This window comes from Solea solea, chromosome 5 (genome assembly GCF_958295425.1).
Source record: "Solea solea chromosome 5, fSolSol10.1, whole genome shotgun sequence".
NCBI classification, from domain to species: Eukaryota; Metazoa; Chordata; class Actinopteri; order Pleuronectiformes; family Soleidae; genus Solea; species Solea solea.
In genome coordinates, this window is record NC_081138.1 from 20915842 (window position 1) to 20934793 (window position 18952).

Here is an 18952-nt window from a genome sequence, read left to right on the forward strand (position 1 = left end):
TCATCTTCCTCCAATCCAATACATAATTTACCTATATAGTATAAGCAGTGATTTGGAAACTCTGGGAAATGTGGAAAAAATATGAGACGGACTCCCAGTTTTCAGCCGAGGTAAAATGCTAACTGGCTATCTGGAGCATGGCCGGATAATGTGTGCGCTGAAGCCGTGAGCTGTTGTTTTTCACTCTGAGTGGTTTCTGTAGAGGTGAGCACAGGTGAAATGGCCTGTACGCCCCTCAGCTCTCCCCCTGTTCTGATGACCAGCTCTCATACACTCAGACTCACCGACAGTCAGCGGCACGCAAACGAACGAACGCGTGTCCGTGCGTCTGTGAACTGAGTCTGCTCTGGCACACATTATAAACCACTGAGGCGGCACCTCCTGCTTTCACGTTTGCGTCAAAGAACTCTTAAGTGACCTGTAAGTCAATGAATGGCCCGTCATCCACCCAATGTATTGTATATTATTGGTAAATAAACACATGGATCGATCCTAAATGTGATTTAAATGCGATTATTAATAAATCTCAAACTTAATCAGAAGACCACTATTGAACCATGGACATGATTTGGTTAACACAGGTAGACAAAAACAAAACCTCTAAACCTTTTTTTTCAGTTCTCCTTCTACAATCCAGTCGTCTGCAAACCACAGATACGTACGTGTGTGCGTCTCACTTTTTCTGAACCAAAAGTTAGGCGACTTATCTCCATGATATGAAACCTAACCAGTAGCACCTGGTATTAATGAGGAAAAGATCAGGTTTTTCCTCATAGCATCAACTTCGTTCCTGTGAAAACACACTGCGTTTCAGGAGAGAGTTGTACATGTTACACTGTACAAGCTACAACAAATCTTCCCAAGCCTAAGCCTATATTTCATGTCACGACCAACCTGATAAATTTGACACAAATGTTTCAGTAATGCTGACCTTTTGAAAGTATTTGCCGAAACACAATATTCCTACGTTTTTCTGCACAGAATTCAGAAATGCAACGTCGTGCCTGGTTTGCAGAACAGTAACAAAGACGCCCTCCACTTTACACTCAGTAATTTGACCAGATTAATACTGAAATGCAGCTTCGAACCAAAGCGATGGCAGGATTACCAAGTTCATCTCGCCACACAAGTATCAACACAACCATACGTGGCTTTTGTCAGAATCTTTATGTTTTGCCTACAGCTACTTCCTGTTCAAGGTCTTATGCAGGGATACTGTTTTCTTGGTGGATGCCGTGTTTCACTCGCACTCATCTCGTGTGACCTTTCCACCAGGCTGGCACTTGTTCATCATCTCTGCAAGAGCCAAACCTCAGACAACCGAATATGACATGAAAGCTCTACATATTTTGGCAAATGACAGCCTGACTCACAACCGATTAGTTTCCCCCTTTCTCATGCATGCCCTTGCTGTGAAATTTCGACGGTCAGATCATGCGCCACGGCTGAAGAGCTCATTGTTTCAACTCATCACGATCCCTTGCATACGCATGTGTTGATCTGCATACCTTGCAATTTGCATGAAGCCAAAGATTAAAAAAAAAAAAAAACTAAATGCAAATAGTGAGAGGCAGAATTGAGCGTGTCCTTATCTGAACACAATCAGGCTTGCCGTCGCCTCAGGGCCGGGTCTGTTCTGCTGCTGGCAGCCATGGAGCTGTGTGCTTTGCTAAATCAATGTGAAAGTCTGAGCAGGAAAGGAAAGGAAATTTTATAGCCTACATCAGTGGAACAAAATATTCACTATGAATATCCATCCTCATCTTATTATACATACTACAATTAATCACAAGAGTGTAAGCAATGCTCAGTTATATCGAGGGCATGGTTATAAACCATTAAGAGGCAGTGGGCTCTGCAGCACTTTGTTTCGGCGGCCGTGTTGCACTTTAAATCGACGTCTTTCCTTAGCGATCAACAGCTTAAAATAACAGCAGAAAACTAATGTTTTTATTTATTCTCTGCGCATGGTTTACACTGAATTTTATGAGCACTGACTTTATTTAATCAGTGGCATGTTGTATGGACGACTTAATCTGGTCTCTGATTCCTTGACAGTGACAGCTTCAATCATTTTCTTCTTCTCGTCACTGTCTGCCCCTCTCTCTCTCTCTCTCTCTCTCTCTCTCTCTCTCTCTCTCTCTCTCTCTCTCTCTCTCTCTCTCTCTCTCTCTCTCTCTCTCTCTCTCTCTCTCTCTCTCTCTCTCTCTCTCTCTGTCCCCATCTTTCCCCCTGTCCTTTCCTGAGATGTTGCCTTGCCGGTGGGTGATCAGGTCGGATCATTATTTTGAAGCTCAAACGGGCTGTCTGGACACAGGATTGGGGGATGAATTGTCTCGTAGAGCTGGCAGCAGTAGCAGCCGCTCCAGCAGCCAGGATAGAGCTGTTGGCCCTGTCTCCCTCTCATCCTCACCTCAGCGCTTAGGATTACTCTGTTGTTTTCTGCACTGCTCAGGATGACTAAAGTGCCTCGCAGACAGACCCCTGTTAAAAACATATCCATCCATGGCTTCAGACCTGTGAAGGATGAGGAGCTACACTTTGATACAGAGAGCTGCCTGAAGGAGAGTGTCTCAGTATGAGTTTTGTCAGCTGCAGCAAGACGGCCAGGAGAGAAAAAGACAGGGAGAAAACGGAGAGAAGAAGGGGGGAAAAAGAAAAAGTATCCCCCCACTTCGCATTCTGAAATTTTAAATATTAGTCCATCAGCTTAAGATGTGTTGCGTCAACACTCTGTCCAGATGGAGTTGTATTTGGGTGGCGCTTTCAGATGAAGGCCCAGTTTAGATGAAGAGTAAACCAGTGAGGGAGCCTGTTCAAGGCTAAAGATTTTGACAGATACAGCAGGGTTAATGAATATGCTCTTTGCTGCCATTGCTCTGCTTCTATACCCAGCAGTGGCCCATGCAAAAAAAAAAAGGGTGAAAGCTTTTTCTTTTCTTTTAAGATCAGGTCTCCGCTACCCGACACCCATAATCACCCGTGATGCAGACCATACGAAACATATGTCGTCTTCGCAGCACAAACACACATTGTCTCACTTTTCAAGGGCGTTAGGATCTCGCAGAGCAACAAGATGAGGTACCGCGCTCGGTAATATTCCAAATGTGGAATCAGTTATTTGCTGTGATTTCACAATGTCCATACAATGGAACTAACTATAGCCAGGAGCGATGGAACGGTAAGAATAAACTCGGCGTGGCTGTGATGGCCATTTCTATACCGTGCATAAATTAAGCTGTCACTCTTTGTCACCGTGCAACTCTAATCACAACACAGATTTATTAATTACTAATTTAGCAGAAAGATTTGCAGCATTTAGGTGTAACCTAATTAAATTGTGTTCTAATAAGAGCTGAACATAGGGCCACAAGCCTCATTAACATAAAACTCCCTCTATGTGTGGAATACATTAAAATCCTCCTTGGCTTATGATTGTCCTCATGTTCACTTTCCAAATATATTTTCTTTACCTTCCGTCTGCCTTCAATAGTGAACCTCCCTTGTTTTTTTTTTTTTTATATGGTAGTGGTGAATGATGGTGCCATCTGGTCTTGTGGGAAATTAGAGGCAAGTGCACAAGGGCAAATGCCCCCCAGCAAGCTCTGCCCGGGAGGGAGAGGCAGGCAATCTGCTACAGACTGTCTGCACACAGGAATGCACATCCCACTTAGCTGGAGCCCTACTGACGGCCTTTCTGGAGTCTGCTCAGTAAAACATGCTAAAGGCTAGCACAGCTCTGCCAAGAGCGACTGAGGAGCAGAGCTGCAGCATAGCTATGCTTTTGGTTTTTTTTTATTCTTAATTTAGAGCGCAAAGTTGTCCTGCTGGTCATTGGCCATCACTGATCTTAGATTACTCTTCTTCTCTCCAGAAGGTGTAGTAGTTCCTGGAAAGAAGGGATATCTTTAGTTGCCATTAAACAGCTTGAACTTCACAAGGGCAAAGAGAGGTCATTTTTCGCACACAGTCCCTTGACCGCTGTTATCCAGTGAGGACAAAAGACGCTGTGATTTCAGATGCACATATTAGCTACAGGACATATAAACTCACTGCTCTCATGTTCTCATCTGTCTGCCGTACACAGGACTTCCACTTGCTGTATGAAGAGGCGCGCTATTACCAGCTGATGCCCATGATCAAAGAGCTGGAGCGCTGGAAGCAGGAGCGAGAGCAACGAAGGATGCAACAGCCCTGCGACTGCCTGGTGGTCCGTGTCACGCCCGACCTGGGCGAGAGGATCGCCTTGAGCGGGGAGAAGGTCCTCATCGAGGAGATCTTCCCCGAGACTGGAGATGTTATGTGTAACTCAGTCAACGCTGGTTGGAACCAGGACCCGACACATGTCATTCGCTTCCCGCTCAATGGCTACTGCAGACTCAACTCAGTCCAGGTAACACACCACACTTTGACTACAGAATCATGTCAGCACACCATGATACATTACACACTGCATTAAAACAAACAAGACTCTTAAAATCTACAAAATGCACCCATTCATCAAATCCATTCTGCATGTGAAACATTCTCCACAAACTCTGATATACAAATCTAGGTGTATCTCAGCTATTATATATTATATTATAGAACTAAGGTATGATACTACTGCTGTGAGTGTCAGTGATGTATTACGAGTTGTCAGAAGCTGCAAGGGGCAGCCTTGAGAAGTGTGTGACAGATTATCCACCAGATACTCTCCTTTTTTCTAAGATAGTGGTTCCTGCTCAGTAAAGGCCATGTCTGTTGTATTCAACAGAGATTATGTTGAGATATATATATATATAAAAAAACTTAACTTAACTATTTCAGTTGCATTTATCTTAACCTCCTGAAGAAACTAAAAATTTCTGTAATCTGAGGAAATGTGAGGTTCATCTTTGATTAAGTTCCATAATATCAGGTTTCGATACAGACAGGAGACGTAGTATATAAAGTAGCTTGACGCTGCGCCTCTAATTCAGCATCATATTTGTTCTACGTTATTGGAAGGCAAAAATGGAAGTTTGAGCTCGGTGCGTACAAAACTGACAACATGAACATCTCACAGAACAAATCCCAGGATTCAACACAGTGCATGGCAAAGCATGTGTGCATTTAGACAATTAGTATACTGCTTACTGTATCACTGGTTAAGCGCAGAACAAGAGAGCAACTGCACAACAATGTACTTTAATAACCTAAGAAATAAAGCTGGTAAAGTACTGTACTGTGCAAAAGTCTCAGGCCACAATTAGATTTGTAGTTTTAGGAGTGCTATAAAGACCATATAGAATTATGTCTCAATCTCTTTGTTCGAATACAACCAGAAAATACCAGGAATAGGTGTGTGGTATTAAAAAGAAAAAGAAAGTTATTAGAAAAGGACAACTTAGGTGTCAAATATTCAGAGTCCTACTATTTCATATCAAATTGGCTGCTGTGAAAAGCGTCTTTTACACCAGGTTTATTCAAGACATGCAACATGAACAATTCTCAATCGGAAGATTACAGAATCCGACAGAATCTTAACTGAGCTGTTGTAAATGTGTGTTTCCCCCCCGGGGGAGGAATAAAGTCATTCATTCATTCATTCATTCATCATGACATAATCATTTTGCATCGGCAAATGAGTAAAAAACATGTGATTTAATGCACATGATATTTATTTATTGAGTCTAACGAAGCACTCATTACATGCACTTTTGTACCGATGAAATCATTTAATTCATAAAGAACTGAAGATAATTCATGCCTTCATGCCCACATTGAAGACATGTATGTTGAACTTATAAATTTAGTAGCATGGGTACTCTACTAGTGTAATGTTAAGCTTTACTGTAGCTGCTGAGCATAGCTTGTGCCAAGGGAGAGGAGACCAATGTCCGACAGCCTGTGTATTTTCATTTTAGGTCACTAGACAGGGTACGGGCTTGGAAAATAACCTACATATCAACCATCTGATAGCTGCAGTCAGTTTGTGATCAGGGATGTGTCGGCGGTTTGTCCTCTTTCAGCTCGTTAGTGCTCGGCATTTTCAGGTTGACCTGTTACGTCACAGACACACAAAACAACTTTAGTTGGTGGCTAGTTGATAACATAATTATCTGACACAGCATCAATCTGATCGCGTCTAATCACACTAAAGACACGTTTAAATGTATTTGGAAAAAAGTCAGTTTTTAGCGAGATTTACCATAAAGGTTTTTTTGTTTGTTTTCTAATGCCATGTAGGGTTAGGTTAAACATACTGGCTGTCCTTATAGTAAAGCATAGTGAGAAAAAGTGAGATGTTAAAAAGTAAAAAGTCAGAAAAGTACTTTTACAGTTTTGTTACCCAGAGAGAGAGCGAGAGAGTCTGTGAGAGGGAGGACAGGGCAGCAACATCACAGCTCAGGATAACACACTTAATTGCCCTCAGCCATGAGGAGACCAACACATACAGGAGACTTGCCCCTTCTAGCACCCAGACAGAGCCTCTCCCAGGCAGGCTACTGAGCACTGACACCTCCACCTCCTGCCTGCCAGTGTGAGAAAGAGAGAGAGACACAGAGAGAGACTGAGAGAGAGAGAGAATCACCTCCAGGGAGGAGAGCCGAGGAAGCGGGACAAAGCACGTGTGGACTGCGGCCATGTTTTTCTGTGTAAAAAATGAAGAAGAGAAATGGAAAGGGTGGGAGAAAATGATATGCATAATTTACGCTTTACTCCTTTTTAAGACACAGCTCCTTTTTTAAAAAAGACTCCAATATAACACCGCTCAAGGCAATTGAAATACACGTATTGCATTTTTTAATACCATACTTACAATTTCTCAAACAGCCTAAACCGGTTTATACTTCTTTTATAGATTTTTAAATGACTTGCAATATAATTAATTGGCCGCATCAACTAACACAACATTTTCCCACTCTGTTTACCAGTGAGACTGGTTATGGGATGTAAGCACATCAGACTAACATGGTCTGAGAGGAGTTTTTTTATTGCTGCGGTATTTATTAGGCTGCTCCTCTGATGGCAAGGTGAGATGAAATCTTCTTGTCAGACAAACGGCTAACAGAAACAGGAGCTGCGGCTTCAAGGCTTCCTGTAGGCGAGCGTTTCTTTTGTCTCACTGTATGGCATCTCTCGGTCGACGCGGTGTTAGCTGTGGTGTCAGGATTTTTTTTTTCTTTCTTTTTTTGTCTCACACTGGCCCCTTTAAGACACACAAGAATACACGACAGACGAAAGAAAGAGAGCGCGCGCGCACACACACATATGCAAGCACAGTCGAGGGGTCCGGCTCATTGAGTCGATGTAGATGAGGACACAAGGAACAGATGGATGTTGGGGTTTTTTTTTTTTTGGAGTAAGGAGAGATTTTTCTAAACAACTTACTCATTCTGTCCTCCCTCATTGTTGCGTGAAGGTATGAGAAGGTTAGGAAAGTAATCCCCGTCTTACCCGCCAGACAATGAACCTCTGATCTGATTTCAGCCCTGGACCCCAACCCAGGGGAACAGACACGGCCACACCCAGCCCACAGAGAAAGGCCCGGGGGGAGGGGGGGTTGGGGGGGGACAGAACAGAGTCAGATGGATGTGTGTCAACGTGTGTACACTGGCACAGAGAATTCAATCGAGTTATAAAATGGCTTTTTTAAACTAAGCTACTGTTGCCTCTTTGCCTGGGGCGGGAAACCGCTAGACCTTGTGATACTTTGCTCACAATGAGATGCCACGACATTGCTCATTACTTTACTGTACGCTGCAGTAAGTACAGCCACCTGGTTTCATGAGGTTATTCCGTTTTTAAGGCTAATTAGTAGAATCCTTTATTCTAGTCTTGACATCATTCGGTGGTGGAGGAGAGTAACTTTTATGTTCCGTTTACTTTCAGTCAAGTGTCAGCTTTGAGAGACACGTACTTCAACTATTCATTTACGCATTTCAGTAGAAATAAACGACACATCCTGATGTGTCGCATTTATTTGACAACTTAAGTCAAATTACTGCGAGTTCACTCTGTGATTTTCCCTCTAAACTTTTCACTTTGTTTCATTTGATCAAAAAGAAACAAGCTTTGAGAGAAAGTCCAAAAAACATGTGTTAAGAACATTTTATTCCTTCTCATCATGACCTGACAGATTTAAAATTGTATGTGGCACTGGACTGAGAGTAAAGGCCCACTGTGCAACATTTAGGATGATTTAATACCAATAAGTATGTTTGTAAGTGTATAACTGCTTCAAAATAAAAAAAATTCATTCTGCTTTCCCCGTCTTAGAATAAAGCCTTGTATGTGGATTTTATAGAGGCTTCCATCTTGTGCCACCATGTTTCTACAGCAGCCCAAATAAAAAAGCCAGAGAGAATGCATTTCAAGTTTTTAAAGCATCCAAACAAAGAGCAGCTCTGCCCACACAAACCAGATTCATAAACAACCAATGAATGAGGAAATGGTGGAAAGAATGGAAAAAGTGGAAAAAAAAGTGTTTCGTTTCTGTTTTTCCCTGATACAGTTGGAAACAGAGAGGTGAGCAGATGAGATGCATTAGATTTCACTCATTTTCTACAAAGTGGACCTTTAAATGCATGTGAACTTAAGTTAAGACGCAGTCAGTCAGTGTGGGAAAAAGACATAATAAAACTAGATCAAACTACCAACAGTAACCTTCTGCATATAGGCTGTGTCCTTGTTACTCATCAAGTCAGAGGGACTAAACCAATACTTTAATATTAATATAGTTGAACTACATTTGGCTGCTAATACAAAGGACTTTGCAAGCAGGACTAAAACTAGTAATACTTTCCCCTAAATTTAGAGTCTGAATACTTGTTCCACTTGTGTCAGTATTTCAGTGTGTTGCCCACTGTAAAATTAGCCCCTCCTTTGTCCTTCATGTTGTGCATTTAAATGTGAGACAGACGGAATAAACAACTCCACCTTGGCGAGTGATTCTCCATGAAGTCATGAATGGAATTTAAGGAATAATACGAGCCACCTGCGCTGTGATGTAAATCCAATGGAGAGAAAAGGAGAGCCGAGCAAAGGCACTTAAAGGAGGAAAAACATTTAGCCAAAGAGCCACAGAGGTGTATACACACTCACACACACACACACACACACACACACACTGGAGCCGGGCCTGTTGCTCCATACATCACCATGATGAAGTGCTCAGATCAGACCAGAGCCAATCCGTCCTTCATCAATGTGACAGCGGAGTTAGTCGTAGAGAAGGAGCCCCTGTCCCCCTCGCTGCCCAGGCGGGCAACGCAACACGTCGCAACACTCTCTTACACGTTGCCTTGTCACTCCATCAATCCTGCGCTGGATAGCAAGAGAAAGCACAGCTTATCAGAGTAGACAAGGCCACACAAACGCCTCAGTGGTGCTTCTCAGTTGCCTGAGTGGCAGAACAAGATAAACAGTGCTTAGTGTTTTTTTTTTTTGTAGGAAGATCACAACGTGGAGCGCTTAGGCACAGAAGGCAGTGGACAAAGTGTTGACTGACAGCATTAGAGCCATTGGTCCTATTTTGTTTGTTTTAATATTTTAAATTTAGATTGGATGCAGCCCTTTGTGGGCTGTCCTGGTTGTTTTGTGCTGTATTTGTTCCCTCTTTAGCACCTTTTCTGGCATAAACGCTGGCCTTGTCAGGACCAGTAGCCCTCCTGGGGACCGAAACCTGGTCCTAATGAGGCAGAACCTGATTTCTGAGGAACTATTTATGTTTTTGGCCAGGATTTGAACTGTGGTTAGGTTATGGTAATAGTTAGTCATTCAAATCAAAATGGTTATGGTTCAAATTAGGGATAAGGCTTTGCTTATGTTGTCCAAATGAATGGAAGTGGTATGTTTTTATGTAATTTATCTTTCTAGTCTAGTCATTCACCCATTCACACAAATTCATGCAGCTCAACTATGTGTACCTATATCTTTTACACCCATTTACACACTGCTGGTAGAGGCGTCAGGAGCAATGTGGGGTTATGTGTCTGTGTGTGTGTGTGTGTGTGTACTTGTATTTATATGCATCTCTGTGGCGACATTTCTCCACAACTTTAAAGGGCTTTTTTAGGGTTAAGACCTGGTTTTAGGGTTAGAATCAAGTTTAGGGTAAAGGGTTAGTTGTAATTGTTAAGTTTAGGGTTGGCTTACTCTAGCCCTTATATCTATGAGGTGTCCCTGTTGCAAACCGTCTTGGATCACCTGAAATACATTCTGGATTCATGCTACTTAAAGAATCTTTGAATCACTGAAACTGTGAGCTCAGTCCTGTAAGTTCCACAAATGCTTTTTCGATCAAGTGCTGTGTAGATAATATGATACTTTCAAAATTGTTTTGGTTACTTGTGATTCCTAAAAAAAGCACTGCCAGATGGCTCTGAGAATTAGGCAGAGTTGGCGCTGCTCATCTGCTTTATGCCAGATGCTTGAGATAAGCAGAGAGTGCAGTTAACACTCCCCGTCACATATGAAAGAGTGCGCATTGTTAAATAAAAGCGACCCCCTGAGTGTAGTGCCCACCGCGCGTGTACGTGTCAATCAAGTCTGAGCCCTGTGCCATGAGGAGCAAGTGTCTACCAGTACCTCCAGAGAGCTGTTGCGAGTGTGCACGTGTGTGTCCTCATACCATCAATATTACATTGTGCTCCGTTTCCAGCCCTGAGACTCATCGACTTTGATTCCTGCCTTGCTGTCTTTCAATGTGTTAGAAACATACAGCGCTGGGAGGTTAGAGGAGTGAGGCTGATGTATTGCCTTCTCGATCTGGGGTCCCCTTGGTGATCCATGATTGAGTGGCAGCTCAGTGACATGGTTCTGTGTTGAATGGTGTGTGTGTACATGTTTTGGGGCAGATCCCAGAGCAGCCAAGTCAACCCTGCAACAGTGAGAATGGTTTATTAAGGATCAATGGGGACAAAGAGGCTGCGTTCTACTTCAATCGTGCGGCAGGGAAAGTTCTCTGCGCTTTAATGGAAGAATGGAAGAAAAGCAAACTTTAGTGAAGTGTTGTGACATTGATAGAGCTGTCCTACTTTCTGTGTTTTTGACTCCTGACTTCCTGTTCTTCTAAATCAAAAGTTAGTGTTACACACAAAGCATGCAACACCAACACTGGACGGTCATCTTGACATTTGCACATGGAAAGAGGGGGGAAAAAATAAATATATAAGGCAGCTCATGAGCAGTAATTGTAAATTGTAAATTTCATGGTAAAAAAAAAATCCTGCTTGGAATTAGACAACCAATTCAGTCGGTCATAGGCAACTCACTGTTAGAATATTTTGTTATGGTTTCGCTCAAGTGAGGCAGGAAAGTAAGCAGAGAAATCTGCAGAAGTACAACATAAGCTGGGATCTGAAAGCCTGTGGTCATGGGTTTGTAGTGCTGAACTGAGCCACCAGGACATGTTTTAGCCTCACTTGCTGTTTTCAGCTGGGATTGATTTCAGGACATTGTCATGTGGAAACCTATTGCTTGGATACATCTTTAATTATGTCGTGTATTGTTTATTCCCCCATGGCACTAATTCACTGTGTCAAACTGAAAATTAACTTTTTTCTCTTTCGCTTCTTATAGTCATTACTGTATCCCTGAGTCGGTTACAACCATCTATAATAATATCCTTAAGTCTTTTGTGTTGCCATGCACTAATGATAAAAGTGTTTTCAGACTATCTTTATTGATCAGGCCATTCTCCTCTGTGACCAAATTCATTGCCGAACATGACAGAGTCCCACATGTGTTAAGAGATGATGAGGAAAAATGCAATGTGATGCAATGATCAAAGAAGGCTATGTAATATCATTTCCATAATCGTTAGGCTCCTCTGTCGTCTGCCATGGATTTTGAGAGTGTTTGATTCCCGGGCAGGTTTCTTAATTAACCGCCGTCAACGTCAGCTGTCTGTCGCTGTTTCAGCCTCGCAAAAATTTCAGAGTCTGTCGCTGTGGAATGGCCGGAGGATGGATGGAGGGCGGGTAGTCCTGTTTGCTCACAAGGCTGACACTTAAGTTGAACAGGACGTGTGTGTACTTATCTTTGTGAGGACCAAAAAAAACTAATAATACAGTGAAAACTAGGACATGTTGGCCCCCATACATTACAGTAGGTAAAGAAAGAAAAGGTGATGATGGAGGTCGCATGTTTTTGTTGAGTGTATCAGCGTTTGGACCAGTGTGCGTATCAGAATCAGACGCTAACATACTGTACATCCCTCGTCTCCCACTCTCCTCCGTGCAGCTCCACAGCACTTTCTCCTCACCCACAGCTCCCTATCGCCATTCCTTACACGTCGCTCTTTGCTTCGCTCACGGACCTCACTTCTCCTCTAACCCCAGCCTCATTACTCAAATTAGGGGCTCCAGTAATCACCACGCTGAGCTCCACTCAGCCCTGTAACACACCTCACTCACACTCTCCGCACTCTCCTCATCCCTTTGAGCTCATGCCCCCGGTTCAGCAGCCAATCCGGTGCAAGCAGCATGAATATTGCAGAGGTGGTGTGATGTCGGAGTGCCCTCTGGTTTCAGTCCGTGGCTACATAGTGATTGGAAGAGGAGAAGGATTACTGACATATGGTGCATGTTGTGTCTGATGAAGACTTGAAGTTGATGTCAAGTGACTGTGATGTACTGTTAAGCACAAAAGTGATACCTATGGATGCATGATATTGGACTTTCCCTGCACCTAACATCAGAGGTGTAGCACCCTATCCATGTGACTAAGAATACTTAATAATGTATTGTTTTAATTTATCACTCTGGGCGAGCACTGGGTTCTTTTAGTTTTGTGGTGCCATATTAACTTAAAATAATAACGAAATATTTCAGTGTGTTCCGCAAGTGTAAGCGGCAAGCAGAACCACTCACTACTCAACTGATAAACGCTGTCTACTCTGTCCTAAAAAATAATGCTGTTTCTACGGTGTAGTGGCGAAATAGCCTGTGAAATATGTTAATTTTCACAACATTCACATTCTTTTACGACGCCTTCTTCACCAACCGGTGCCATGTTTGTTATGATTGAGTTCTCGTTTGAAGCATCATTTGACGAGAATCGACAACCGGACCCGCTGAACTCATCTCTTGACCAGTATTTACGGCTATTGAAATGATAAATTCAAAATAAATTAGATAAGAACTCTTAATCAAGAAACAATGAACAGGTCTAGGCTATAAAACTATGAGTGCTAATCAGTAACTACAACATGCAGCACGTAGACTGATCCAATACAACAGGCAGGCCCACTACAACCAGACTGCTACACCATACAAACAGTTAATATGAGTTATTGATAAGCGACACATTTGAGTGAGTGAGCGACATAAGTAAGTGATATATTATGAATTACAGGTTCTACATCTATTAAACAATGCCAACACCAAAATATTAAATAATGCCAATACTAAAACATGCACAAGTACACAACTCTAAGCTAACCTTGTAGTTGTGTTACAAGCCAGGCAGCCCACTACAGAGGGTTACTAAGAAAGCCGAGCGCACATACTGTACTACTGGTTAAGCCACACCAATGTAAGTCTAATATCTAAAACAAATAATAGCAATAGTAGAATTAGTACAACTTTTGTACAAAATATGGAAGCAAAAGTGAGTAAAATATAGGTTCAGAATGCACCAGAAAAAACTCCCTGACAGGAGTGCCACCGTGGCACCTGTCCGTGTTAAAAAAGTCTACTTTATAAACATCTCTGCCTGATATGTACTTTTATTGCTCAGAAATAAGGTAAGTAAATTAATAGTTTGGTGCCTCCACTTAGTAAAACATGAAATAAAATATGATGAATCCTACTAAGAATGAATATGAATATTCTTCTTTTTTTTTTAAATATGGGCTGGTCCCCTTTTTGTTTCACTCAATCTATTTTAACCCTGACATGATAGCAATAGTTATTTTAAACCAATCAATATTTATAATGAATTCTAATTATCACTCACACACAGTACTTGTGTATTACACACAAACCAAATTTATCACTTGTTAAATGCAATAAACCGACAAATGTTTCAGAGTATTCACAGATCACAGACCTTTCAGTCACATTCACAGTACCTTGAAATAAACAGTTCAATGCCCAAACAAATGACAGTGAACTCAAAACAGTCTTTGAAATAAAATGGTGCAGTCCCGAGTTGATGCTCTGATCGGTGAGGTCAGAAACTCAGTGACTGCTGCTTACACAAGCAAAATCAAATAAATACATGCACGTGCAATTGGTTTTGTACTCACACTGTCCGTCCTCAGTTAGCGTGTGATATGTGTGGAGATGATGGGAGGGGAATAAGGAGGTTATTGATGGATGGATGGATGATGATGATGATGATGAGGGAAAAGAGAAAAGCCGTGACCGCAGCCTTGACCCGCTCACAGCCGATACCCGCCGCTCACAGCTCAGAGGCCAAACCAGGTCCATGAAGTGTATTCTGGTCCTGTACTCTGGCGAACATAGATACATGTCATTTAACCAGTCATATCGACAGTCTCTGTGTGCGTCCATGAGCTCGTTCCAAGTTCACATAGCAAAAAAACCAGTAACACACACTTAGCACAACAAGAAACGTGAGGCCACTACATGTGTAAACAACCGTTAGCAAGCTAGCTAGCGCGAGCTAATCGCTAATTACATTTAGCATTCCCATTGCAGTATTATTATTTAGCAGTAACACAGTCCATGATTACCACAACATAATAATTTACCTTCTGTATGCTTTTGTATGTCCGTACACCGTTGATAAACTCTGCGTCTATCCTGGCAGGAGAACAATACTCTGGCATAGCAGCGAAATCACCCGTGTCTTCCGTGTTTGTCTAACCTGCCCACTGCGTGTCCCACCCCGGTATCCCCCCATTGGACGAACGTTAAATGACAACAAAGCGGTCGACCAATTAACAAACGTTACAGGAATAAATGACACAACAATAAAGAAACAGTTACACATAATATTACAAATACATAAATTACGATGAAATTAAGCATTTTTTTTAATGAAAATAACTTATTTATTATTTATTTATTTATTGATCAGATCAACTTATAGTGTTTACAATCTAGTGTTCTTTTAGACCAGGCTACAGAGGTAATTTAGTCTCTTCTGTAGTAAAATTAACTAAATGTTTTGCCTACTAATGTAAATTTTATTAATTGAACAAAATAAGTAGCGACCTATTTAGCCTAATCATTAGTAATATTGGCAGATCTTGGTGTGTTTGTCAATATCCGATAATAGGTTTTATGCAGTGCATCCCTAGTGATACCTGAATAGTTTCTTAAGGGAAATTTATTCTTCATCAATAAGCATTTATTGTAATTGTGTAATTGTTTCCCAAAATGTCAAACTTGACCTACGATACAGTATGAAACTCGGGAACCAGCATTTCTATCAGTTCTACCATGAGATTAAGTGACATACTGAATCATACCTTTTCTCTGTCTTCCTCTGTCCTCCCTGCAGGTTCTCGAGCGTCTTTTCCAGAAAGGATTCAGTGTGGCAGCGTCATGCGGAGGCGGTGTGGACTCATCCCAGTTCAGTGAGTACGTGTTGTGTCGCGAGGACCGGCGAAGTCTGTCCATGAACACGCCCATCAGGATAAAACAGGAACCACTGGACTAGAGTGTTCTGGGAGAGGGACTGCCAACATCACTCCACCCCAATACTCCTTTAGTCTGTTCACACCACCACACCTTTGCTTTCTTCTGGCCCCTCCCTACCCTAACCGGACCACAACCACCCCCAGCTAAGTCTCATCTGCTAAGTATTAGCAGAGGAGGGTTCACCTCACTAGCCCTACAGGACGCTAAGGGGAATGTAGTACCAAACAAAGGGAAAAAAGCATCAACAACAAAAATTTGTGATCATAATGCCCAAAGAATCCGGGACTGTGATGAAGCAGCAACAACTAGAAATAGACTCATAGACAGCAGAACACTGAGAACTTGTCAGCACCATGACTGATTCTTTTAAATAAAAGGTGTCTCGACCCTTTTGGAAGGACAAAATCTACCTGATCCTTGAATCCCAAATCCTCCACACCTGTTAAAACGCACACACACACATACATACAACCCTTCCTTCCATATTGTCATTTCAGTTCTGTGTGTGTATATGTGTGTGTGAGGTCCATGTCTTGTCTGGTGACAAGTCTGACCTGCTGTGGGACAAGACAGCTTTGGCAGACAGGACACAATCAGACATAATCTGATTTTACAAAGAGAGTCTCCGCGACCCTCCGACCCTCCACCTTCATCCCACCTGCCTGGCTTCAGAGGCCGGGCCTCGCTAAAAACAGCATTGTTTGCCAAAACTGATTGTTTATTACTATTTCTCATTTCTGAAGTATGTTCTTCTTGCTCTTTTTTTGCTGTTCTTATCACGACACGGTGTAAACAATTATTATTAATAGGATTATTTTAAATGTCTCTTCTTTTTTTTTTCTCCTTTCTCCAATATGAAGGATGTATGAACATTGTATTCATTAGGCTTTGAGAGCTTGTGAGGGAGCATTTCCTGGCAGTAGCTGCAGAAACTCAGATGTCTCCAGGCTATGTGGCTAAAGCGATCTGGCTGGCAATGCATTCAGAGCCGGAAAAAGTCCCATTGTTGAAATGGCGATGGAAGAGAACCTGGATGTTTTTGACATTGTTTATAGTCAAATGTGAAGCACACATAAAAAAATTGCTTTGGGAATTTGTGCCGATTTGCCCTGAAACATATACTCTGGGGTTTCTTTTCTTTTTTTTTTCTCTCACGAGCACAAACGTGTTTGAATTTAGCAGGAACTTGAGAAGGTTTGTGAATATAAAATCCAGGTTGAAATTGCACAAGCTGTGAGTAAATTGCAGTTTCTATTGGGATAGAATGTTAAAGACTTTGAGGACCAACATGGAAAGCTGACGTTTACCAGTATGTCTCATGGTCAGCAAGAGATGTACTCTAAATGCTTATTGTTTCTTTGCACTTAACCATTACCTACAGAGTTACCCTGCCCTTTTCCCTTGAAACACTTGTTTGTTCCCAGTGACCAGTGCCAAGCTGTTTAGCGTCACTCCTTTCAGTAGACAAGGACACAAAAGCCCAACAGAACAAATATTGTAGGTACCAAAATAAATGTGGTGCCAATTTTGTTGATTGTACAAACAAAGATGTTATCCCCTTTTCCACAGTGTATAGCTAAAGGTGACACAATTCATGATTCAGAACTGTGTGATGGGTTTCAACATTCTTTCACGGAGGCCTCGGGTCTTGACAGTTGTGTTGAGAATAGCTCACAGTACCTTCAGTCAGACAAAGTTTGGGAGAGGAAGTCTCTACTTGCTGCAGTATTGTCACTTCCAAGCGAAGATAACGGCAGTTGTTCTTCACGTGTGCGCGTGGCAGAACCCCAAGAAGTGAACCATACTCCTCGCATCTGTGTGTTATTCACAAAGAGGCAAGTGGGCGGCATTTACTCTATCCTGCTCTCATTCTTTTGGTCTTGTTCTCGACATTTCTGGATCAAAGAGAGAAACAAGAAAGACTTGAGTTCTCATGCTTTATATTTGTGTGTAACTTACAGATGCTGTTTCTTCCATTCCAAAAGACAGAGAGAGAACGAGAGAACAGAAGCTTATTCTGATCTTTGCGAGCACTGGCAGTAGTTTGAGATCAGCTGGGGTTGTTGTTTTTTTTTAAACTAGCTCTTCATTAAAAATGGGTTGGAGTTCTAACTGACCATGCTGCCCTAATAACTGCTTTCTCCGGGTGGCGGCTGATTAAACAAGGCCAATGAGTGGATAAAGATGAGCTCAGTGTAAGTGTAGCCCCCAGCGTTGTGCAGTTCTCCCCGGAGTCTCTCTCACGATCAAGCCCATCGCTGTTCTGACCTGCCAGTGGCCTGAGCCCGCGCATACAGCCGCCTCAAAGGGAATGGTCAACCAGGCCGTTTCATGTGCCGAGGCATGCTCCACAGTGCTCCTCGGCCCCCCTCCGCCTCCCCAAAGGCAGCGGTGCCATTGGAAACTCTGGCTGCACCCCCTGCTGTTGTGCCATCCCCATGCCCTGCTTTTCAAAAAAAAAAAAAAAAACACGCCACCCAATGCTGTGGCTCGCAGGACCACACCACAACAAACCAAACAAAGTGATGAGTCAGATCTGAGCGCAAACACACACACACAGAACATACTGTGCAGCCAGGCGACGTGATTCCGCCAAGCCACGGGATCTTTCATCCTGTTGACATGACGTGAAACTCATCGTGGGTGAAAGCTCTCGATGAAACTGGGTAAAAACCGTCCACGCTGTCGTACGACCTCACAACTACAAGAATGACTTATGCTGTAGTTCAAGGAGGGAACAAAGGCATATGTTTCTCACAGATGTGGCCGTTTGAAATAACAAGAGTGGGCTTTGAGATTTCGAGAGGTTCTCGCGCATTTGTGGATGAAAACACAAAACGACCGTTCAAACTTGCACAAAGTAAGAAAAAGAAACAAAGAGTGGTAGAAGGTGCGGCCTTCTCTTTTCGCAATAACCAAACCAGGGACTCAGAGTTCAAAGAGCGGCAGAACTGGAAAATGTCTGGACATGTTCACACATGTCATTATTTCAGATGATACTGGTCAATGTCCCCCCCCCCCCCCTCTGAGACAGGTCAATTGTAGTTATTGTATATTGAATTATCAGGACTCTTGGGTTTTGCAGGGACCCTCGTGTGTTTTTTAAGAGACCTCTTAGTCCTCTTCGAAAAAGAATGAAACAGAATTCAAAAAGCATTACATTGTGTACATATGAATTAAAAAAAAACATTTCAAAGGGTATAAAAAAGGTGCAAATGTATATTATTTAAAGTGTTTAAAACAATTAGACTGTGGTATTAAAGGGCATGTGATCATTTAAAGTGTCTCCATTTGAATTTTCTTGCATATTTGCGATAATAAAAGGATGTACTGTTTATCTGGACACGTGTGTCTCTCATTGCAACTGTTTT

General features: G+C 42.3%; 1 protein-coding gene and 1 long non-coding RNA gene across 8 annotated transcripts in view; one reads left to right on the top strand and one right to left on the bottom strand.

The window, feature by feature from the left end:
* LOC131459763 (BTB/POZ domain-containing protein kctd15) overlaps positions 1–18918 on the top strand; it is a 28506-nt gene extending 9588 nt beyond the window's left edge. For both annotated transcript variants that reach the window (XM_058629857.1, XM_058629856.1), the window contains exons 4-5: positions 4088–4393; positions 15442–18918. In XM_058629857.1, coding sequence (XP_058485840.1) covers positions 4088–4393; positions 15442–15600 — 465 coding nt within the window. In that variant the 3' untranslated portion in view covers positions 15601–18918. The remainder of the gene's footprint in view (positions 1–4087; positions 4394–15441) is intronic.
* Positions 4387–14958, bottom strand: LOC131459764 (uncharacterized). Of its 6 annotated transcripts, none has more exons than XR_009240277.1 (5): positions 14687–14958; positions 14219–14425; positions 12375–12507; positions 6314–9291; positions 4387–6023 (listed from the first exon to the last, which is right to left on the bottom strand). It is a non-coding gene; the product is annotated as an uncharacterized LOC131459764 (long non-coding RNA). The 6 variants fall into 6 exon arrangements; XR_009240276.1 differs by having other exon boundaries at positions 6314–10846; XR_009240275.1 differs by having other exon boundaries at positions 10598–12507.
* Positions 18919–18952: the final 34 nt, after the last annotated feature.